Raw genomic sequence first — 25126 nt, forward strand, 5'->3', positions numbered from 1 at the left:
ATAAAGCTGGGTATCATCTGCGTAACAATGAAAATTTAAGCAATACCGTCTAATAATACTGCCTAAGGGAAGCATGTATAAAGTGAATAAAATTGGTCCTAGCACAGAACCTTGTGGAACTCCATAATTAACTTTAGTCTGTGAAGAAGATTCCCCATTTACATGAACAAATTGTAATCTATTAGACAAATATGATTCAAACCACCGCAGCGCAGTGCCTTTAATACCTATGGCATGCTCTAATCTCTGTAATAAAATTTTATGGTCAACAGTATCAAAAGCAGCACTGAGGTCTAACAGAACAAGCACAGAGATGAGTCCACTGTCCGAGGCCATAAGAAGATCATTTGTAACCTTCACTAATGCTGTTTCTGTACTATGATGAATTCTAAAACCTGACTGAAACTCTTCAAATAGACCATTCCTCTGCAGATGATCAGTTAGCTGTTTTACAACTACCCTTTCAAGAATTTTGGAGAGAAAAGGAAGGTTGGAGATTGGCCTATAATTAGCTAAGATAGCTGGGTCAAGTGATGGCTTTTTAAGCAATGGTTTAATTACTGCCACCTTAAATGCCTGTGGTACATAGCCAACTAACAAAGATAGATTGATCATATTTAAGATCGAAGCATTAAATAATGGTAGGGCTTCCTTGAGCAGCCTGGTAGGAATGGGGTCTAATAAACATGTTGATGGTTTGGATGAAGTAACTAATGAAAATAACTCAGACAGAACAATCGGAGAGAAAGAGTCTAACCAAATACCGGCATCACTGAAAGCAGCCAAAGATAACAATACGTCTTTGGGATGGTTATGAGTCATTTTTTCTCTAATAGTTAAAATTTTGTTAGCAAAGAAAGTCATGAAGTCATTACTAGTTAAAGTTAATGGAATACTCAGCTCAATAGAGCTCTGACTCTTTGTCAGCCTGGCTACAGTGCTGAAAAGAAACCTGGGGTTGTTCTTATTTTCTTCAATTAGTGATGAGTAGAAAGATGTCCTAGCTTTACGGAGGGCTTTTTTATAGAGCAACAGACTCTTTTTCCAGGCTAAGTGAAGATCATCTAAATTAGTGAGACGCCATTTCCTCTCCAACTTACGGGTTATCTGCTTTAAGCTATGAGTTTGAGAGTTATACCACGGAGTCAGGCACTTCTGATTTAAAGCTCTCTTTTTTAGAGGAGCTACAGCATCCAAAGTTGTCTTCAATGAGGATGTAAAACTATTGACGAGATACTCTATCTCACTTACAGAGTTTAGGTAGCTACTCTGCACTGTATTGGTATATGGCATTAGAGAACATAAAGAAGGAATCATATCCTTAAACCTAGTTACAGTGCTTTCTGAAAGACTTCTAGTGTAATGAAACTTATTCCCCACTGCTGGGTAGTCCATCAGAGTAAATGTTATTAAGAAATGATCAGACAGAAGGGAGTTTTCAGGGAATACTGTTAAGTCTTCTATTTCCATACCATAAGTCAGAACAAGATCTAAGATATGATTAAAGTGGTGGGTGGACTCATTTACTTTTTGAGCAAAGCCAATAGAGTCTAATAATAGATTAAATGCAGTGTTGAGGCTGTCATTCTCAGCATCTGTGGATGTTAAAATCGCCCACTATAATTATCTTAGCTAAGCACTAAGTCAGACAAAAGGTCTGAAAATTCACAGAGAAACTCACAGTAACGACCAGGTGGACGATAGATAATAACAAATAAAACTGGTTTTTGGGACTTCCAATTTGGATGGACAAGACTAAGAGTCAAGCTTTCAAATGAATTAAAGCTCTGTCTGGGTTTTTGATTAATTAATAAGCTGGAATGGAAGATTGCTGCTAATCCTCTGCCCCGGCCCGTGCTACGAGCATTCTGACAGTTAGTCTGACTCGGGGGTGTTGACTCATTTAAACTAACATATTCATCCTGCTGTAACCAGGTTTCTGTAAGGCAGAATAAATCAATATGTTGATCAATTATTATATCATTTACCAACAGGGACTTAGAAGAGAGAGACCTAATGTTTAATAGACCACATTTAACTGTTTTAGTCTGTGGTGCAGTTGAAGGTGCTATATTATTTTTTCTTTTTGAATTTTTATGCTTAAATAGATTTTTGCTGGTTATTGGTAGTCTGGGAGCAGGCACCGTCTCTACGGGGATGGGGTAATGAGGGGATGGCAGGGGGAGAGAAGCTGCAGAGAGGTGTGTAAGACTACAACTCTGCTTCCTGGTCCCAACCCTGGATAGTCACGGTTTGGAGGATTTAAGAAAATTGGCCAGATTTCTAGAAATGAGAGCTGCTCCATCCAAAGTGGCATGGATGCCGTCTCTCCTAACAAGACCAGGTTTATTTATCTTATATTCTAATGGATTGATAAAATAGCTGCATTTTCATTCCTTCTCATGATTTTGATAATGTATCTGTAAAGTTATGTTTATTATAGATATAGCATCTCGTCATAATCTTTCACATGCCCTGTGTTGAATGACACGCAGTGACACACAGTGTTTTTTAATAGTTTACGCAATGTTCATGACTATTTCATGCAAGTGGCACAAGATTAATGTGTGCCAGAAATTTTGAACATTTCAAAATTTTCTTTGCGCACCGGCACGCAGCCATGCACAGGTTATGCAGTTTATGATGGGTTTGCGCAAGATTGAGTGCCAGTGCGGGGGTCAAATTTGTGAAAGTGTCAAGGTGGCTTTACTGTTCAAATCATGGGTGTGTCAAAAAATTGTCCTAAGAGATTAAGAGAATAGAAGATTGAGAGCCTAAGAAATGGAAAGACAATATCCTCAACAACAATTTAAATGCAACAGTTTTGTGTTTGTTCCTATTTTTCTTGAGTTGATGTAAAAATATTTCAAAGTTGTATTCAAACAAAATGCTTTATTTCCTCTGTTTCGTGTTATTGAGCACTTCACCTTTGGTATGATAATCCATCCACCTGGCGGGTGTCTTCAAATGGTCACAATAAAAGGTCACTCTAAAATGTGCAGTTTTAGAACAAAGCACAGTGTCAGAGATGTCACTTTTTTCCACTTTTTATTCTTCATTGGGTCAACAGCAAACTAATGTCCATTCCACATCTAGCATTGTGGTGGAGTGGCACAAGGAAGGGATTTCATACAAGAAATGGACCAGATCTAGGTGCATGTCTCATATGTGCCTTCTGACAAATTCCAGCTGAAATTTCACATCTTTTAAAGAAAATCCTTCACTGCTCCACTCCACCATGAAGCTGTATAACTTGTGATGCAAATTGTTCCACTATGCACAGTTTCACCAGTCACAGCCAAGGAAAGGCTATAAGAGTTGTCATGGACGTTTTGGTGGCTTCCCTCACTCATCATCTTCCCTCACTTGTCATCTTCTTGGGCATTCACTCAGTTTTTGAGAACTACCTACTCCTGACACATTTACTATACAGTACCATACTGTTTGTATTTATTAATTAATGTTTGATGTAAATGAAGCCCAAGGCATATTCAGTGACTTGGAAGTGTTTGTGTCCAGAGAACTAGTTGTAAAAATGATAATTTGTTTAATTTGGCCACTTATGGGCAATTACAAATTCTGAATAAAATGTTTAATTTATAATAATTATAAGTTTAAGTATCTCAGGGTCTTGTTCACGAGTGAGGGACGGATGGAGCGTGAGATCGATAGACGGATCGGTGCAGCATCTGCAGTGATGCAATAGCTGTATCGGACCGTCGTGGTGAAGAGAGAGCTGAGTAGGGGGGCAAAGCTCTCGATTTACCGATCGATCTACGTTCCGATCCTCACCTATGATCATGAGATTTGGCTCATGACCGAAAGAACGAGATCGCGAGTACAAGCGCCCAAGATGAGTTTCCTCTGCAGGGTGGCTGGGCACTCCCTTAGAGATAGGGTGAGGAGCTCGGTCACTTGGGAGGAGCTCGGAGTCGAGCCGCTGCTCCTCCATGTCGAAAGGAGTCAGTTGAGGTGGCTCGGGCATCTTTTCCGGATGCCCCCTGGACGCCTCGCTGGAGAGGTGTTCCGGGCACATCCCATTGGGAGGAGGCCCCGGGGAAGGCCCAGGACATGCTGGAGGGACTACATCTCTCGGCTGGCTTGGGAACGCCTTGGGGTTCCCCCAGAGGAGCTGGGGGAGGTGTGTGTGGATCGGGAGGTCTGGGCGGCTTTGCTTGAGCTGCTGCCCCTGCGACCCGACTCCGGATAAAGCGGGAGAAAATGGATGGGATGTTTATAATTCCATATGGTTAATGTGATATTATTTAAACCACTTGAATCAAAGTTAAAAGTCAAGAGAATGAGCAGATATTGCTTAATTTCAAGTCCATTGGGAGTTTTGTACAGAATCAATATTACAAAAACTGTCCAAATATGCATGGACCTGACTATATATTTAAATTTTATTTTAACTGTAGTGACTTTGATTTTGAAATGTAATGGTTGCTTATGTACTGAATTCTTTTTCGTTGGAAACCAGTTAATTGGGGTAATTCTTCTGACAAACCAGCAAATATAGAGACTCATTAGACAGCTGTGGTTAACATATATTATGCACTTTGATATTGTTGGAGTATTTTTATTGTTCATTGAAACGATGACTTGTAACTGTTGAACTAACATCAAAGTCATGTTCCTCCTGTTTTCCTAGTTTGATCGACTCTCTGAAATTTTGGAGGACACGATTTCTCTTGCTACCAGCTGGAGGGGCTCGGCGTGTAGCGGATGTGGATGGCCACTGGGATGTTTATGGGGAAGGAGCAGGTGCTGGGATGGGTGGCAGCGGGGACTGGGTCCTGTTGGATGGCTTCATACGCTTCATGGAAGGACTCAACCGCATCCGACGGCGCCATCGTTCTGACAGGATCATCCGAGTAAGCCTGTGCTTGTCCGTATATCTTAATCATGTATGTTTAATGAAAATACTTTTGGAGTTACCTTAAAATTTGATGTTTAGTTTTTGATGTCACATCGTCATGTACTTTACAGTGGTTATATTGAATTTTTATATTTTATGCACATCACCACTATGTCAACATATATACAGATTTTATCTAATTAATTTTCCAGAGTATAAGTCACACTACAGTATAAATCACACTGTTTTCTTTTATCAGCTCTTTATTTTGTGATTTTTCTGTATTGTAGTGTACTTTTTTATTGTCATTTATTCTTGTGTTGTTCGAGTTTATTTTGTTTAATGCTTTGATTTCTTTGAAAGCCCCATGTGAGTAGTCATTACAAGTATTATTGTTAATAATGAATATGTGATTTATTTATTTTTTTTCAGTATATAAGTCACACTGGAGTATAAATTGCAGGACCCCCCCCCCCCCCAAACTTAATGTTTCTTTCCATTGTCCTGTCCTTCTTTCCAGTATAGTACAAAAAAAAATCTTGTAGAGGTTTGAAATTTGCAGACTGTGTACATATCAATGGCACATGATTTTCTTTGCATATGTTGTACAGCTTTCTCCTGAAACAAAGCATCATTACAGTGGTCAGTGGCTCAGAACACAGCATTCCAAGGAAAAACACTTGCTACCTACAGTAAACTTTGAGGTGGTTCCATCATGCTGTGGGGCTGTGTGGCCAGTGCAGATACTAGGACTCTTGTTAAAGTTGAGGATCACATGAATTCCAGTCAATATCAGCAGATTCTTGAGAACAATGTTCATGAATCAGTGACTAAGTTGAAGTTGCGCCAGGGCTGGATCTTTCAACAAGACAACAACCTTAAACACTGCTCAAAGTCTACTAAAGCATTCATGCAGCGGAACAAGTACCAAGTTCTGGAATGGCCATCTCAGTCCACAGACCTGAATATTATTGAAAATCTGTGGTGTGATTTTTAAGCGGGCTGTCCGTGCTCGGAAACCAACAAACTTGAATGAACTGGACATGTTTTGTAAAGAAGAGTGGTCCAAAATACCTTCAGCTTGGGACTCGGCAAAGATGGTCGCATTCCTCCCCTCTCCTCCTTTTTCTGTTCTCTATCTCTGCTCCGACCTTCAAAGTCCCAGCTTCACCAGACTGTGAATTCTTCAAATTAAGATTTGGATTAACCATGGAATTGATCAGCTGGTCTCTCAATGCTATTGACACCATTTTTTAGACAATAAAATCAAGATTGGGGGACCCTGCATGCCCTGATGGAACCTACCCAGCGGGATATGCTCTCAACGCCTGAGAGAGACGGGGTGTGACGTGCTTGGCTCCACTCTCAGTGGAAAATGTTTAGGATTTATTTTTTATTCATTTTATGGTGGGAGGTTTGGCGCTGATTGGTTTGTGCGCTGCCCTGACCCACAGGAATATTAGCAAGATGGCTGCTTCCAGAATCTCGTCCCCTCATCAGTCCGTCATGATTGAGTTTGGCAATGCTGTGTAATCTCAGACTGCGTGAACTCTTGAACTCAAACACAAAATGGATACCTTCTCGGAGCATATACGCTGCATTGCAAAGGAATGTGCTGCTGAGGACCGGAGAATATTCTTCATAAATTTGGACTCTAGACGGTCAGAGGTGCAGTAAATGGAATTCTGTATCTCTCCGCCTAACATCAACATGGCATCCTTATCGGCTCCTGAAGGCCAAATACCCTGCTCTTCCCCCTGAAGGATCTACAGCCTTGGTGAAGGAATTCGACTCCCCACCCCCACCCGCAGCCTGCTGTTGCCTGGCAACCTCAGACTTTACATACACGGACAGAAACTTAACTCATCTGCACACGATGCATCTGTCCCTCCATCCCTATTACCCCCCCCCCCCCCCCGTGTCTCTCCACTCCCCTCACCCTGGCTTCCTCCCTGCCACCTTGAAGGCAGTGCTGTTTTTACTGCTGCAGCCTTCAAGCCCACAAGCTGGGTGGCGTGGGCCCCTCCTGCTGCAGCATTCATCCCAGCTTTGGACTCCGACGAGGGCGGTCGCATCTCCTACACTCTCCCTTATCTCTGTTCTCTGCTTTTAACCTTCAAGTCCCTACTTCACCAGACTGAATTCTTCAAATTATATTGGATTCTGGATCTATTGGACTACTATTGGATTAACCATGGAATTGATCAGCTGGTCTCTGAATGCTATTGACACCATTTTTTCTACAAGAAGGTCAGGACCAGGGGATTCTACCTTCCCAGATGGAATGTATCCTGCGGGCTATGTTCTCAACTCCTGGAGTTCCTGGTGTGTGCCATGCTTGGTGCCTTTCTTCGTTGAGGACGTCGAAGATTTATTCATTTTTGGTCTTATGGTAGCAGGGCTGGTACTTTTTGGCTTATGTGCTGCCCTGATCTACCGGAAAATTGGCAAGACGGCGGCATCAAGAACCACGGCCCCTCGCTTGTCCGTCATGATTAACGAGGTTGGCAAGACAGTGAATTCTCAGACTGCGATAACTGTTGAACTCAGACGCATATTGGATGACATCTTGGAGCAGAATGCGTGCCTTGCAGTTGAAGTTGAAGATTTCAGAGGCCGGTGAATATTCTTAATTCATAATTAGAAATATTCTTAATTCATAATTGGGATTTGGTTGTGCAAGTTGAACTGTTAAAAGGTGTTTTTCACTGCTCAAACCATAACATTACAGGCTTATCAAGCCTGAAGGTCAAATCACCTGACTGTTTTCCTCCAGAGGAATTTTTTTTCGGCCTGGGGAACATTGGCTGTTTCTTATCTCATCTCACAAAGACAATAAACTGCTTTTCACAGGACTGAAGCATGCTCCATTCCCTCCCCCCACCCCCCTCCTATCCCCCAGCAACACTCCCCTTTCCGGCGCCTGCTAACGTCACTCCTTTCCCCTTCAGTGGGGGCGATACAGTTTTAGTTGCAGCCCACGTTCTTCCCCCCAAGCTGACGGCGGCGCATCTCTGGGTTGCTGCGTGCCTTCACCCACTTGCCTCAATTCGGATAACGGACTTCTTCAAACTTAGTGCACATAAACAATGTCAAATGTGTATGTGCTGTCTTTAATTCTGATGTGCGCCATTATTACTGTAAACAAGTAATAATTGTGGACTAATTGACAGTGACAATAAATCTCATATCATATCATGTCAACTAGAATCCAGACTCTCATTGGAAGCTATAGGAAGTGTTTAGAGGCTGTTATTTCTGCAAAAGGAGGATCTTCTAAATGTTGATGTATTTATTTTCTGTTAGGGTGCCCAAATTTATGCACCTGCCTAATTTTGTTTAAAGAATTGTTGCACACTTTCTCTAAATCCTATGAACTTCATTTCACTTCTCAAATATCACTGTGTTAATTGTCTGCTATATCATATATTTAACTGACATTGCTGAGCCAAACAACCAATCATGGAAAATCATCAGGGGTGCGCAAACTTTTACATACAACTGTATATAACTTATTTCTTTGTTTCTTTTGCTTTTCTCCATAGCAGAAGGGCACACCGCTCAAGGGACTGCAGGTTACCAGTCCCCTCCCTTCATATCCTATAGAGCCTGTAGTACCCCCACAAGGAAAAAAAGGCACATCAGCTCTGTCAGCCCTCTTGGAGATGGAGCAGAACCAGAAGTGAGTGTCTGGGGGTCCATCCTTATTATTCCTGCAGCATCACCCAGAGACAGTTGTATTTCTCAGTCTGTACTGTATTTGTCCCACAGGGCTCTTCTTGGATATTACTCTTTATAAAGAAATTTAAAAATAAAAGGTAGAGGCAGTGTTAATTTAGCTTGCAATCCTAAGGCCTGGTCACATGGCACTTAACGAAGGGCCACGAAGCCCAAATGAAACAAGAAATCTGGACTTTCACTGGCATCATTCAACCCTCGCGCAGCTTTGTTCCTGCAGCTGGTGCTTCATCAGGATTTTTAAACTGTTGAAAAATTTGAACGAATGCTGCCGAAAACCTCAATTCGTCCATATTTCGTTTTGCTGCCTTTCTTGATGGTTTCTTATTGTTTGCTTAGTTTTGTAACATTAGAGTTTAGTTCGACTTCGTTCGACCAGCTGAATGTTTTCATACGGTACAGAAGCTGGTTTGTGAGTGCTGCAGTGGTGGAGAGATGCAGCTCCTCCACGGCGGTGCTGGTGTGTGGTGTGGGGCTTCTGCTGCTGCATGTGATGGTGCATGTGTGCCTGCTGTCCTGCCTGGCCGGCCAGGAAGAATTTGTCAACCTGCACCACCAGTGCACGGCAGTCCATGACCGTAGTGTTTGCCAGTGGTGCACTCATCTAAGGAGAGAGGGGCAGGAGTGCGCAGGAGGCCTGGAAAAAAAAAAAACGCTGGTGTACCGTGGTAGCTGTTGTATCACTGTATTACGTTACTAAGCCATGTATAGATTTATAACAAATCTGTCAAAAGGGGGAATAAATATAAGTGTAAAGATGATTGAATATATCAGAGCAGGAAATTGATCAGTCCATGTGAACGCCATGCATTGACTCCCCATGTGCAGCAAGGGCTACACATGACAGTACGCATACATCAGAACAAACATACGCAGCTGCAAGTAAATCCACGAATGTAACAACACATGAAAAACGCTGAGTACACGCATTTCGGGTGTACAGACAGTGGTTAGAGTTTTGGTATTTGAGAGATTTCAGAAATGTTTGGCGTGTTTAGAGTGTGTATTATTTTAGTGGAGTAATTAGTGTGTGTGATTAGTGCGGTGGTGTTTTTTTTGTTGTTTTGGTTGTAAAAATGATGCATCTTATGAATGTTGAGCAAGAGCTTCAGTTTTTGTTTTTTTAATTGGAGCAAGACTGAGTGAGCAGCGTGTCATCAGTCTAAACCAGACAGTGAGGATTCTGATGATGAAGAAGATGATCCTTCTTTTGTTCTGGACAGCAACCAGAGCAGGTGGATCCACCGATGTCCGCACAGATCTCCACAGTGGGTCGGATCGTGCGCTTCTCTTTGCAGCTTCTCCAGGACTCAGGCGCTACAGAGCTCCGTCCCAGCACTGAGTCCTGGGATGCAGAGCAGGATGCAGACACACACTGCTCCAGCAGTGGCTCCAGGCATGTTTTGTTTAATGCGTAGAGATCGTTAGCTTCGGTTTTGTTTTGTTCCTCTTTCAATCCTTTTGTGCTCTTGATTCACAGGCTATTTGGAGATGGGAAAAGTCAAAATCTCATCCGTCCACCTTTTCTCAAGGATTTGTGACTATTTTACTTTTTCCCTTCGTTCAGGAATCATTGTATGCCATGTGACTGGGCCATAAGGGCCCTACATTGACTATTTATAACACACAGTCACCAGTGTGTAGAATCAATCTCTCTAAGGCCTGTTCTCACTTATTTGTGTTATTTACAGGGTGTCATGTGAGCGTAAAGTTCATGCAGAGTTTGGATTAATCTTCTTTATTAGTCATAAGTTGCATTTTGAGAATCACTTAAAATAAACCAAACTAAGTGTTATCTGCTGTTATCTTCAAGCTGGAGTACACCAGTTGCACGGTGCTATTTGTTTAGAAAGCTGTTGGAACTGAAATGTTTTCCGGCAATTTAACAGATCTCCAAGATCTGTCAGAGCCCACCAGTGTACAGTGGCAACCCAGGCTCTATGAGGTGAAGCAATTCAAATCACTTTATTTATATAGGGCCAAATCACAACAATGTTGCATCAAGCTGCTTCACGTGAGTAAGGCCTAACCTTAACAAGCACACAAGTGACAGTGGTAAAGAAAAACTCCCTATAATAGTACTGAGTAAGAAAGCTCAAGCAGACCAGACTTAAATGGGTGACCCACTGGTTAGGCCATTCTCACAGTTACAAGATTTTTACAAATTTTACAACAATTTCTTTACAAAGAGAAGAAACAGAAAAAACAGAAGAGCAACCAAAATGGAGTCCTTAATTGGAATTAAAAAGCAGTCCATCTTGGGTCTTTAGTCTCCATGGTTCAGTATGTAGGTCTTGAGTAGGTAGGCTTACCTGGGATCAGTCCGTCACCCTGGGGTACAGTGCCAGCATCTGTGAAAGGACTAGTTAGTGTCTTAGGCAGAGAGAAAAAGTGCAGAATCATTCAGCTGGAATAACTGCACCTGACATTAATTCACCAGCACTAAATCAACAGGGAAGCAGAGTGATTACTAAGGTGTTTGTCGGCAGCTATCTCTGTGCTTCACTAACAGACCCAGAATTTAGATATAATGAGGCTGAGACCTGTTCTGCTGGCAATAATATGAATTAAAATGGGAGGAAACATAAGTCCATACTACACCGGTGTCGCAGACCCAACGGTCCCCCTAAAAATTGGTCCGCCCTGCCTTCACTGCGCATGCGTCATCTGCCGCGGTTCACGGATTATCGCCTCATTTTCTGCTTAAAACTGCACTCCGGTCATCATCTTTCTCAGTGACAGATATCTAAAGCTTTTGTACAACAATCATTTCCACATAAATTCAGCATTATTTCATCATAAAAGATGGAGGAAGCGATCAGAGTGACATGGCTACACGGGCTGCTAGCTGCTGCGTTCACTGCGCGTCCGTCATTTCAAAGCGTCACGGAATATTGCCTCGTTTCTGCTTAAAATGGCCTCATTTATTCTAAAAACTGACTTTAGAATGATTTTAAGAGGTTTTACATTGTCATATGTTGGTTAATAATCACATTAATCCATTTGATTGCTTTGGGTGAAGAGACTCCATCTCAGGCGTGCTGATATGGTCCAAAAAGATGCATGCAGTGCAGGCAGGGTGGACCAATTTTTAGGGGGGACCGGTCGGTCTGCGACACCAGTATGCTAGTCATACGAGAGGGAGAATAAATGCATCTTTAGTCTGTTGTATGTTTCAATAAGCAATAAGGTGTTTTGTGATTTCCATGAGTGTTTATTTTTTCCTTAGTAGTTGTTTTCAAGTTCTGGTTTGTTGTGTGGAGCAGGATGTACGTGCGTGATCAACCCACTTATATAATGCATGTCCAAGTGTTGCAGTTTAAATACTACAAATATACTGCACTGGAATTTGAACCACCAGGCACAATGATTTTCTGATACCATTGCACTAGCACTGGGTCTGACCTAGGGATGGGTATCGAGAAACGGTTCCTTTCGGGTATCGTTAAGAAATGATTCTATCCACTGACATCAATAACCGTTTTACTTAACGATTCCCTTATCTGTCCTTCAGAGTGGCCATTGTTTGTGGGGGTGTTTGTCAGGAAAATTATAATTTTTCAGCTTTGCTTTGAACCTTGAACCAATCGAAGCAGTGATTCGCAGATTGAAGCAGTGCTTCAATCATTGATTTGTTGATTAATTTTTTTCTTTTGCTTTCCCCCGCTAAAACCCTAAAGAGCATATGGCTGAGAGTATTATTTACCTTTTTTATATTAAACCGACCTGTTATGGTCTTCTGAAACAGTTGATAGATGTATTTTATAACTTAAAAACGGGACCGATGCTAACACGTTAGCATGTCTATGGCATTTTCAATGTTAAAATTAGCGTTAAGCAGTTGCAGCTGTCAAGCATTTGTTGTTGTAAAAGAGTCAAATGTATTACAAATTGTAACATTTTTTTAAATTTATTTTTGTTTATATATTAATAATAATAGCAAGCACAACAATAATAGTAATAGTAACTAATCTAATAATTATATACAATTTTAGAGAAAGAGACAAAAAGAACCTGAATAAAAACACAACAGAAAATATAAAACCAACTAACAGTGAACATATAGAAATAAATAAATACATACATACATACATACAGAAATAAGTGTTTACTGTGAACACCTAGTGACTCTTACACCACTTCATCTCTGTTTTATTTAAGTTTAATGACAGTTTGTTTGGGTCAAACCATATTTTTAATGTGTTAATTTCTTCAGTGATTTCCTCCAGTATCTGCCAAGCTGGAAAACTGCTGCAGCCTACTAAGAGCAGAATACTACTGGAATGAATTTGAATAAGGAAAGTTGGGTTTTTTGTCACTAAATGGATGCTGCACTCACTGCAGTTTATTGTCTGGAATAGTCCCAGATTGCATTTCAGAGCTTCTAGAATTCAAACATTTTCGTGCACGTGGTGTTGGGGGGCAATTTTGGGTTTCAGCTTTTTTTGTTTTTCACCACTTTCATCCCTGAATATGTGAAATCGTGAGTCACTTTTGTGCAGATTAAAGTTACTAACTGGGACTCCTGTCTTGTTTGCGAGAAAGAAACGAGAATTGTCCTCCATTCTGTTCACACAGCTCCAAATGCTGCGCGGCTCTCTGACAAGTCAAGTTAGAACGATAGAGTCCAGTCGGAATTAATAACTTCAAAGCGAAATGCCATTTTGCTTATTTTTATTTATGTCCAGAGATCAAGGATACAGTGACCAATTTCATATTTATTTACTTTAAGACTCAATGAAATACATAGAAAACCTGTAAAGCCTACTTTTAGTACAAAATTCACAAGCGGTATCAATAAGGGAATCGATAAGGAATCGGTTCGATAAGCAGAATCGATAATGGCATCGATATCGATAAAATCTTATCAATACCCATCCCTAGTCTGACCACAACTCACAGACCACAGATTAGTGCACTCTGATGAGCAAGTAGGCCTGGGCAGGAAAACCACAGGTGTTAAATACAGACAATAATTGTGCTGATCTGTGCTATACGCGCTGGGTGGAACAAAGGTTCCTCAGAGTTTCTGTTTTTTGTCCAGAACTCTGGAGGAGCAGCAGACGAAGCTCTCTGCAGTGGTGTGTGATCCCTCGAGTGTCCTCACAGCTCCCACTTATGTCGACAGTCCTCGCAAGGTGTGTATCTTTTCAGCACATATCAATCAGGATAAGTTTGCTTCAGACATTTAGCAGTTGAAGACACATCTGAGTGTGCAATACTGTTGATGCAAGAGTACTATTTTATAAGTTGGTTGCTCCCTGCTTTTGCTTTGGTTTGGGGCTTTGCTAGTCTGGTTTTCTACTTGCCTCTGGTGTTTTCCTGTTGCTGGGCTTTTGGTGTTTCATCTTGGGATGTGTTCTTCCTGTATGCTGACAGGACACTGCCTTTATTTTGGATTTTATACGTAGCCCTCGCTCCTCCTACATCTGTCACTCTCAGGTCAGTAACGTCGCTGGGCACTGCTGAAACTGAGTGTTGTGTGTGTCTGCTGTGCCTCCTTTAACTCACTGTGTGTGCATGTTGTGCAGATGTATCACTGTACTGTATGACCTTTGACTAGTAGATTTAGTTTAACTTGTTTTGGGTTTGTGACCCAGAGTGTCTGCTGTTAGATAGGATTACTGACAACTTGATGACTGGGATCACACTTGAGTATGTACAACCCCTGGCAAAAATTATGGAATCACCGGCCTTGGAGGATGTTCATTCAGTTGTTTAATTTTGTAGAAAAAAAAAGCAGATCACAGACATGACACAAAACTAAAGTCATTTCAAATGGCAACTTTCTGGCTTTAAGAAACACTATAAGAAATCAGGAAAAAAAAATTGTGGCAGTCAGTAACGGTTACTTTTTTAGACCAAGCAGAGGGAAAAAAATATGGAATCACTCAATTCTGAGGAAAATATTATGGAATCATGAAAAACAAAAGAACGCATTACTAGTATTACTAGTATTTTGTTGCACCACCTCTGGCTTTTATAACAGCTTGCAGTCTCTGAGGCATGAACGTAATGAGTGACAAACAGTACTCTTCATCAATCTGGCTCCAACTTTCTCTGATTGCTGTTGCCAGATCAGCTTTGCAGGTTGGAGCCTTGTCATGGACCATTTTCTTCAACTTCCACCAAAAATTTTCAGTTGGATTAAGAGCCGGACTATTTGCAGGCCATGACATTGACACTATGTGTCTTTTTGCAAGGAATGTTTTTACAGTTTTTGCTCTATGGCAAGATGCATTATCATCTTGAAAAATGATTTCATCATCCCCAAACATCCTTTCAAGTGATGGGATAAGAAAAGTGTCCAAAATATCAACGTAAACTTGTGCATTTATTGATGATGTAATGACAGCCATCTCCCCAGTGCCTTTACCTGACATGCAGCCCCATATCATCAATGACTGTGGAAATTTACATGTTCTCTTCAGGCAATCATCTTTATAAATCTTACTGGAACGGCACCAAACAAAAGTTCCAGCATCATCACCTTGCCCAATGCAGATTCGAGATTCATCGCTGAATATGACTTTCATCCAGTCATCCACAGTCCACGATTGCTTTTCCTTAGCCCATTGTAACCTTGTTTTTTTTCTGTTTAGGTGTTAATGATGGCTTTCGTTTAGCTTTTCTGTATGTAAATCCCATTTCCTTTAGGCGGTTTCTTACAGTTCGGTCACAGACGTTGACTCCAGTTTCCTCCCATTTGTTCCTCATTTGTTTTGTTGTGCATTTTCGATTTTTGAGACATATTGTTTTACGTTTTCTGTCTTGATGCTTTGATGTCTTCCTTGGTCTACCAGTATGTTTGCCTTTAACAACCTTCCCATGTTGTTTGTATTTGGTCCAGAGTTTAGACACAGCTGACTGTGAACAACCACCATCTTTTGCAACATTGCGTGATGATTTACCCTCTTTTAAGAGTTTGATAATCCTCTCCTTTGTTTCAATTGACATCTCTTGTGTTGGAGCCATGATTCATGTCAGTCCACTTGGTGCAACAGCTCTCCAAGGTGTGATCACTCCTTTTTAGACGAGCAGATCTGATTTGATGCAGGTGTTAGTTTTGGGGATGAAAATTTACAGGGTGATTCCATAATTTATTCCTCAGAATTGAGTGAGTCCATATTTTTTTCCCTCTGCTTGGTCTAAAAAAGTAACCGTTACTGACTGCCACAATCTTTTTTCCTGATTTCTTATAGTGTTTCTTAAAGCCAGAAAGTTGCCATTTGAAATGACTTTAGTTTTGTGTCATGTCTGTGATCTACTTTTTTTCTACAAAATTAAACAACTGAATGAACATCCTCCGAGGCCGGTGATTCCATAATTTTTGCTAGGGGTTGTTATGAGTGTGGGTCAAACATCTGATGGACCGAGTGCTTGGCCAAACCTGCAGTGACATTATTTTTCTTGGAGCTGGGTCCTGCAAAGTCTGTCTCTGGACACATCACTGCTAGTTTGTCAGAGTCTCTTTGCATATTTATTATTCTGGTAATTGTAAATTCATGTGTGTTTGCCACCTTTGCAGAGGTGGTGGCAAACCTAATCACTAATGTCCAAAGCTGATCAATTGAATTATTCATTCTACACTCCACATGGAAGCAGAGTCAGACTTTTATGAACATCTCTTCATCAAATGGGAACAAAAACATGCCAAAACTTGTCAAATGAATATAGGTTGTAGCTGCTGCCTCTGTGAAACAGTTTGCTTTGGTGAGTTTCCGTTTTTGTCGACAAGCTTGTTTGCACCCTACCAAATCATGTGACTGTTCACAGAAAAAAATAATCTGCCAAAAATATGGCACATATTCCTTTTATCTTATTTAAGACTATTGTTTTTCTTTTAAAAAATGACATCAAGGTCACCATACTACGGTGTATGTGGTGAGACACAGATCGGAGATCTTCATGTGGCCTACTGAAAGAACTTTGGGAAACCATGTGCCATATTAAAGTACGGTCATGTAAGAATACATATTACATTGTTAAAAGAATTTTTAAAAATAGGATAATCAAGAATAGAAATGAATTCAGAATAGCGCATGATATATTCTTTGCAGAGCACTCCCTCTGGTAGAGTATCTTTTCAGTACTGTAGACTAATAGAATAACCACAGCAGAAGCAGTTGTTAGTGGATTTAGGATGTGTGTCTTCTGTTTGGAAGTGAAGCAGTTTATGTGAATGTGCAATTTTGTGTTATTAAAACATACTAGTGTGCTGCCGGTGGGGATCCACGGGCTCTAGATTGGGTAGTATTTCTAAAATACAGTGAGGAAAATAAGTATTTGAACACCCTGCGATTTTGAAAGATTTTTAAAGAGTGCAGAATAAGAGGGCTTCTTAAAGAAAAATGAACAGGTCTGTGTGAGCCAGAATTCTTGCTGGTTGGTAGGGGATCAAATACTTATTTGCAGCAGTAACATACAAATAAATTATTAAAAAAATAATACATTGTGATTTCCGGATTTTTTTTTTTTATTTATTATCTCTCACAGTGGACATGCACCTAAGATGAAAATTTCAGACCCCTCTATGATTTCTAAATGGGAGAACTTGCAAAACCGCAGGGTGTTCAAATACTTATTTTCCTCACTGTAGGTCACTGACATTTTTTCAAGGGTGGTAATAAATTAAGCAAAGCTTGTATAATGAGTTGGAATCCAGTCCAGAATGTTTTTAGAATCTTAGACCTCAGTCATTTTTAGAAGAGGAACTCAACCCTTTTATTTCCTGTTAATTATGTAATTTTAAAGTTAATTTACTGTCTTAATGTATTTATTAATTGTTTAGGTTGTTATCATATACACATTATTATTATTATCTGTAATATTATTATTGTTATATTTTATTGTTAGTTCTATTTACATACATACATACACACGCGCACAGAGGCTGCTTGGCTATTATAATATAGATTGGATCACGTGTTATGTGGAACAGTCTCTCATCAGTACTTTCTCAAATACAACCAAAATCTCCACTCCCCTGGAACAGTTTGTGAATTAAGTCACAACTTACATGATGGCTAAATATTGTTTATAATGGAACATGTTACAGGATGAAAACAAGGAAGAGGTCCAAAATACTTTTGTACGAGGAGTTTGTGAGGAAGTAATTGGTAAATGAATGGCCTTTTTGTAGTGCTTTTCCATCCAATGTACACACTCAAAGCACTTTAAAGTGATTCCACATATTCACACATTGATGTCATTTCATTGTGCTGCCATGTAGGATACACAACTGAACACGTGGAGCAACTTTGGATTAAGGACCTGAAGATGTTGTGCACACAATGTGTAACAAGTGCAAAGAAGCCCCACTGATGTTCATGCTTGCATTCATTGAGTACTTGCAGAGTTAGGATGCAGTCTGTGGCTGCTCTGGCTGCTGAGCAGCAAGCAGCTGGTGCTGAATCCTTTTGAGAATGATCTTTTCAAGTCCCATATTTTCTGGAGTACTGTATATGTCGCACCTCTTGAAGAAGAACAATACTTTTTTTACACAGTGTTTTCTGGGGTGTGAATTTAGGAAATGACAGGAACTTTGTGTAGCACATGTACACACCACAGCCTGTGCTGTTACTTAACAAAAGTAATTTTAAATTCAAAAAAATAAGCAAGATGGAAAAATTAATGTGCATTGGACGACATATTGGATGTTGTTTGATGCAGTCTGTACAAAAGAAATCCTCTGTTGGCTATGGATTAGTGGCTCACAGTGGAAGCCTTCAGCTTGTGGCGTGTACCATAAGGATTATTCAACAAAAAAAAAATGAAGCAATATGGACAAATAATCATAAGATGGGCAAGGTGTTATTTCAGTCACTCAGTTTGGAGAAAAGAAATCATCAGATTGTCAAGGATTACTGGACCACAGCAACATGGAGTATTGAACAATGAATTTATACAGGAAGCCTTCAGTTTGTGGTGTCGAACGTAAGGGCCCCTTCACACATAGTACGAATGTGGCTGAATTGCGCATGAAGCAGGAATCGTATGCAATACGTGTAAAATCGGAGATGCCTCCAACGCCTCGTACTCCTGTTGCTACAACTATTTGCGCACACCAGCGGCTGAAAGACAGAGTGTGAGAGCCCATTCGATTCCTCTCGTGGCAGGTGTCGGCTATATTCCAGGTAACACACAGGAACATCTAACACCACTCGCTTGGCACTTAGAAAATGTGGAGCCATTCACGCTGTTAGCACGAAAATAGTGAGAAGATAATGCTGAGAATGACAGCCTCAACACTGCATTTAATCTATTATTAGACTCTATTGGCTTTGCTCAAAATGTAAATGAGTCCACCCACCACTTTAATCATATCTTAGATCTTGTTCTGACTTATGGTATGGAAATAGAAGACTTAACAGTATTCCCTGAAAACTCCCTTCTGTCTGATCATTTCTTAATAACATTTACATTTACTCTGATGGACTACCCAGCAGTGGGGAATAAGTTTCATTACACTAGAAGTCTTTCAGAAAGCGCTGTAACTAGGTTTAAGGATATGATTCCTTCTTCATGTTCTCTAATGCCATATAACAACACAGTGCAGAGTAGCTACCTAAACACTGTAAGTGAGATAGAGTATCTCGTCAATAGTTTTACATCCTCATTGAAGACAACTTTGGATGCTGTAGCTCCTCTGAAAAAGAGAGCTTTAAATCAGAAGTGCCTGACTCTGTGGTATAACTCACAAACTCGCAGCTTAAAGCAGATAACCCGTAAGTTGGAGAGGAAATGGCGTCTCACTAATTTAGATGATCTTCACTTAGCCTGGAAAAAGAGTCTGTTGCTCTATAAAAAAGCCCTCCGTAAAGCTAGGACATCTTTCTACTCATCACTAATTGAAGAAAATAAGAACAACCCCAGGTTTCTTTTCAGCACTGTAGCCAGGCTGACAGAGTCAGAGCTCTATTGAGCTGAGTATTCCATTAACTTTAACTAGTAATGACTTCATGACTTTCTTTGCTAACAAAATTTTAACTATTAGAGAAAAAATTACTCATAACCATCCCAAAGATGTATCGTTATCTTTGGCTGCTTTCAGTGATGCCGGTATTTGGTTAGACTCTTTCTCTCCGATTGTTCTGTCTGAGTTATTTTCATTAGTTACTTCATCCAAACCATCAACATGTTTATTAGACCCCATTCCTACCAGGCTGCTCAAGGAAGCCCTACCATTATTTAATGCTTCGATCTTAAATATGATCAATCTATCTTTGTTAGTTGGCTATGTACCACAGGCTTTTAAGGTGGCAGTAATTAAACCATTACTTAAAAAGCCATCACTTGACCCAGCTATCTTAGCTAATTATAGGCCAATCTCCAACCTTCCTTTTCTCTCAAAAATTCTTGAAAGGGTAGTTGTAAAACAGCTAACTGATCATCTGCAGAGGAATGGTCTATTTGAAGAGTTTCAGTCAGGTTTTAGAATTCATCATAGTACAGAAACAGCATTAGTGAAGGTTACAAATGATCTTCTTATGGCCTCGGACAGTGGACTCATCTCTGTGCTTGTTCTGTTAGACCTCAGTGCTGCTTTTGATACTGTTGACCATAAAATTTTATTACAGAGATTAGAGCATGCCATAGGTATTAAAGGCACTGCGCTGCAGTGGTTTGAATCATATTTGTCTAATAGATTACAATTTGTTCATGTAAATGGGGAATCTTCTTCACAGACTAAAGTTAATTATGGAGTTCCACAAGGTTCTGTGCTAGGACCAATTTTATTCACTTTATACATGCTTCCCTTAGGCAGTATTATTAGACGGTATTGTTTAAATTTTCATTGTTACGCAGATGATACCCAGCTTTATCTATCCATGAAGCCAGAGGACACACACCAATTAGCTAAACTGCAGGATTGTCTTACAGACATAAAGACATGGATGACCTCTAATTTCCTGCTTTTAAACTCAGATAAAACTGAAGTTATTGTACTTGGCCCCACAAATCTTAGAAACATGGTGTCTAATCAGATCCTTACTCTGGATGGCATTACCCTGACCTCTAGTAATACTGTGAGAAATCTTGGAGTCATTTTTGATCAGGATATGTCATTCAAAGCGCATATTAAACAAATATGTAGGACTGCTTTTTTGCATTTACGCAATATCTCTAAAATTAGAAAGGTCTTGTCTCAGAGTGATGCTGAAAAACTAATTCATGCATTTATTTCCTCTAGGCTGGACTATTGTAATTCATTATTATCAGGTTGTCCTAAAAGTTCCCTAAAAAGCCTTCAGTTAATTCAAAATGCTGCAGCTAGAGTACTAACGGGGACTAGAAGGAGAGAGCATATCTCACCCATATTGGCCTCTCTTCATTGGCTTCCTGTTAACTCTAGAATAGAATTTAAAATTCTTCTTCTTACTTATAAGGTTTTGAATAATCAGGTCCCATCTTATCTTAGGGACCTCGTAGTACCATATCACCCCAATAGAGCGCTTCGCTCTCAGACTGCAGGCTTACTTGTAGTTCCTAGGGTTTGTAAGAGTAGAATGGGAGGCAGAGCCTTCAGCTTTCAGGCTCCTCTCCTGTGGAACCAACTCCCAATTCAGATCAGGGAGACAGACACCCTCTCTACTTTTAAGATTAGGCTTAAAACTTTCCTTTTTGCTAAAGCTTATAGTTAGGGCTGGATCAGGTGACCCTGAACCATCCCTTAATTATGCTGCTATAGACGTAGACTGCTGGGAGGTTCCCACGATGCACTGTTTCTTTCTCTTTTGCTCTGTATGCACCACTCTGCATTTAATCATTAGTGATCGATCTCTGCTCCCCTCCACAGCATGTCTTTTTCCTGGTTCTCTCCCTCAGCCCCAACCAGTCCCAGCAGAAGACTGCCCCTCCCTGAGCCTGGTTCTGCTGGAGGTTTCTTCCTGTTAAAAGGGAGTTTTTCCTTCCCACTGTAGCCAAGTGCTTGCTCACAGGGGGTCGTTTTGACCGTTGGGGTTTTACATAATTATTGTATGGCCTTGCCTTGCAGTATAAGGCGCCTTGGGGCTATATAAAAAAAAAATTGATTGAATTGATTGATAATCACTTTCAAGCTGGCTGTGAAATTTGTCTCAGTGCCCCCACAAGTGTGGCGTTGCAAAACAGCAGTGCACATGTGGCATGCCAGAGTGTTGGCTCCCCCTGCAACACATATGCCGTGTGTGTGAATCGTGTGTGTTGCGTTCCCCCATCCACAACACATGTGGCAGATGTGTTACAGATGGGGGGGATAACTAAATAGCAATAAAAATAACTAAAAAGAATGTTTCTGTGTAGGCTCTCAGTTGTCCAGGTGGTTTCCATAGTAGAGAAGCTTGAATCTTCGACTGGACTGGGTTGCTTGACGTGACCACGTATTTCCTGTTTAGGGGGAATTACTACAGGCAGATTCATGGTTGTGCGATGGGGTCTTCGGTATCCCCCATTGTGGCCAATCTGTACATGGAGCAAATGGAGAAGACAGCCTTGACGTCTTTCACGGGCATCTCTCCCAGTCACTGGTTCAGATATGTTGATGACACATGGGTTAAAATCAAGCAACAGAAAGTTGAGGACTTTACAGAACACATGAACTCGGTGGACGCCAATATCAAGTACACATGTGAGGATGCCAGAAACAACCATTTAGCCTTCTTTGACTGTGATGTTACGATTGTAGAGAACAGGCAGCTCCAGACAGGGGTTTACAGAAAACCAACTCACACTGACCAGTATCTGCTCTTTGGCTCAAACCACCCCCTTGAACACAAGCTCGGGGTGATCAGGACGCTTCAACACAGAGCCCTACAGGTGCCCACAACTGCAGAGGGAAGGGCTAAAGAACAACAACTTGTCCGGAAAGCCCTCACAGTATGTGGGTACCCACGATGGTCCCTGGACAAAGTGCAGAAGTCCCAGAGAACAAAGAGACCAGACAGACAGGAGACGGAGACAAGAAGAAGAGTGTTTCTCCCTTATTTAGCAGGAGTAGGGGAAAAACTACAGAGGATCTTCAGACAGCACAAAATCCCAGTTTACTTTAAACCAGTTAACACCTTGAGACAGAAATTAGTTCACCCTAAGGACAGGATCCCTAGTTACAAACAGAGCAATGTAGTGTATTCTATCAGATGTCAGGAAAACTGTAACGAACACTACATAGGTGAGACTAAGCAACCTTTACACAAAAGGCTATACCAGCACCGCAGAGAGGGTGCCAGTGGACCTCAGTCTGCAGTTCATCTCCACCTTAAAGACACTAACCACATGTTTGAGGACAAGGAAGTTAAAATATTAGCCAGAGAGAAGAAATGGTTTGAGAGAGAGGTCAAGGAGGCATTCTTTGTGAAACGTTTGAAACCCAGCCTTAACCGGGGAGGGGGTCTGAGACACGCTTTATCCCCTGTTTACAATGGGGTACTCAGGTCAAAGCAGTTTCAGTCTTTTTTCATGGTAATGAGTCATTCACGTCATCAGCAGAGTCGTCAAGGGAGCCATCAAGAGAGAATCCGTCCCATCATTAGGAGGGACAGCTGCCCTGTCATTAGGAGGGTGCTAACTAGAGCACAATAGGTGCTAATTAGAGCTATTGTTTAGTCACTAGCCTATAGCAGTCTGCCTCTCTGTAGGAAGGGTCTGGTTAGGTTTAAAAAACTCCAGCTTTTGTGACTTCTTGATTATTCTTCTCTACAAGAGTCAAGACAGAAGTCAGACCACCAGAGCAAGAATTTTAACTGAGGAAGTTTCTGCGATTTGAAGCGAAACGTCCTCGCGTCAGGCAACCCAGTCCAGTCGAAGATTCAATCTTCTCTACTATAACTAAAAAGAAATGATGACATAACACAGAAACACAGTGACACGGTGGTGTGTGTGCTGAACTGACAGGGGGCGTGTCCACCGACAGCCGTAGTTGTTGAGTTGGATGTCATCTGTTTCTGGATGTCATGGCTGGGCAACACGTACTGTGTTTGGACGGACATGAACTTACAACTGTCCACTGTGACGCGTGTGTCTGCTTGCTGTCCTCGCATGGACATACATAAAAACCTATATCGCTGTTGCGATGGGCTGCAGTGAGCGAGCACATGGCGCGCACATTGACAGGCTGCCCCAGGTGAACCGGACCGTAAGATCATAACACGCAGTGGGCAATCTGAATGTCATGTCACCCATGTGAGCTCTGTTCCACATGACGCGGTTTCTGTCCTGCGGCACGCCATTGACAGGACACGCTTGTCGGGCCGGACAGGCGCGCGGGGCCAGTTGGACACGCCAGACCAGTAGATGTGGGCATGATAAGAGCGCATGAACTGCTTCATTCATGTCACTTCATGACTGTACGTCTGTGACCATGGGTCATCAACAGAGCAACAGAGGTTCATACTTGTATTCTTCGCTTAATAAGAGGGATTCAATAAAATGCGGTGTTGTTTTTATGGTGTGTGGTTTTATTTTTTGTTAAATACATCAATCTCCTTGTTGTTTTCAGGGATTTTTCTACACCTTTATAGGACAGTGATGATAGTGCATTGGTAAAGTTTCTCACTGGCAGTCACAGCTTTTGTAAATTGCAGGTTTAAATCCCGTGGGTGGCATGAATTGATTTTTTTTTCTTTTTTTTTTCACAGCAGCTGCGTGATGTGGTTATACATGCTCCAGCTGCTTGCATAGTGTTTCTGCTGCGACGGTTTCATGCATGCTCATGCACGAAATTATCGCAGCAGGATCATTCACGCCTGCCCGACCACGTGTCCATCCCGATGTCGGCTCAATGTTTTCGTGGTTTGCTCATACGAGCTGTTTCGCTGTGATTCAGCAGTTCAAAAAATAAGCAAATATGCAATGGACAACATGTTGGACAAGCTCACACGTGGGTGACGTGACATTCAGATCACCAGCTGAATGTACACATGATCTGACGGTCCATTTCACCTGGCACAGCCTATCAGTGTGCACTCTGTGCACTCACTGCAGCTCGTCGCAAAGGCAATATGTTTTTATGTATTTCCACGTGAGGACATCAAGCACACACACACACATGCCTCATGGCGTAGAGTTGTCATGTCATGTCCTTCACAACGCGGTACGTGTTCACTAGCTGTGACTCGCGGGTCCAGAGATCTCAGCAGTCACTGCTGTGTGCAGACACGCCAAACTGTCCGTTCAGCCCACAGCCTGTCACTCTCTGTTTCTGTGCTCTGTGATCATTCTTTTAGGTGTTTGTTATGTAATTGTGTATGCAGTTAATGTAGTAATTATTTATATACCCTGCTGGACATAATAAGAGCGCACTGCTTCATTCATGTCATTTCATGACTGTACGTCTGTGACATGGGTCATATACAGAGGAACAAAGGGATCATACTTGTATTATCCACTCGATAAGAGGGATTGCATATTGGATATTGCTGTGTTTTTTATGATGTGTGTGTGTGTGTTTTTTTTTTTCTCCACAGCAGCGACGCAATGTGGTGCCACATGCTCCAGTTGCTCGCACTATGCTCGTGCACGCTCGTAAACCTGCCTGATCGTGTGTCCCTCCCG

General features: G+C 41.3%; 1 protein-coding gene across 4 annotated transcripts in view; it reads left to right on the forward strand.

Moving 5' to 3' along the window:
- Positions 1-25126, forward strand: part of depdc5 (DEP domain containing 5, GATOR1 subcomplex subunit) — a 96551-nt gene that overhangs the window by 53587 nt on the left and 17838 nt on the right. Inside the window, exons 30-33 of one of the 4 annotated variants that reach the window (XM_034182716.1) lie at positions 4652-4874; positions 8404-8540; positions 13641-13734; positions 13976-14038. In XM_034182716.1, coding sequence (XP_034038607.1) covers positions 4652-4874; positions 8404-8540; positions 13641-13734; positions 13976-14038 — 517 coding nt within the window. Of the gene's footprint in view, positions 1-4651; positions 4875-8403; positions 8541-13640; positions 13735-13975; positions 14039-25126 lie in introns of those variants that run through there. The other 3 variants (XM_034182717.1, XM_034182718.1, XM_034182719.1) reach the window with 3 other exon arrangements.

Source organism: Thalassophryne amazonica, chromosome 12 (assembly GCF_902500255.1).
Source record: "Thalassophryne amazonica chromosome 12, fThaAma1.1, whole genome shotgun sequence".
In the NCBI taxonomy this organism is placed as follows: domain Eukaryota; kingdom Metazoa; phylum Chordata; class Actinopteri; order Batrachoidiformes; family Batrachoididae; genus Thalassophryne; species Thalassophryne amazonica.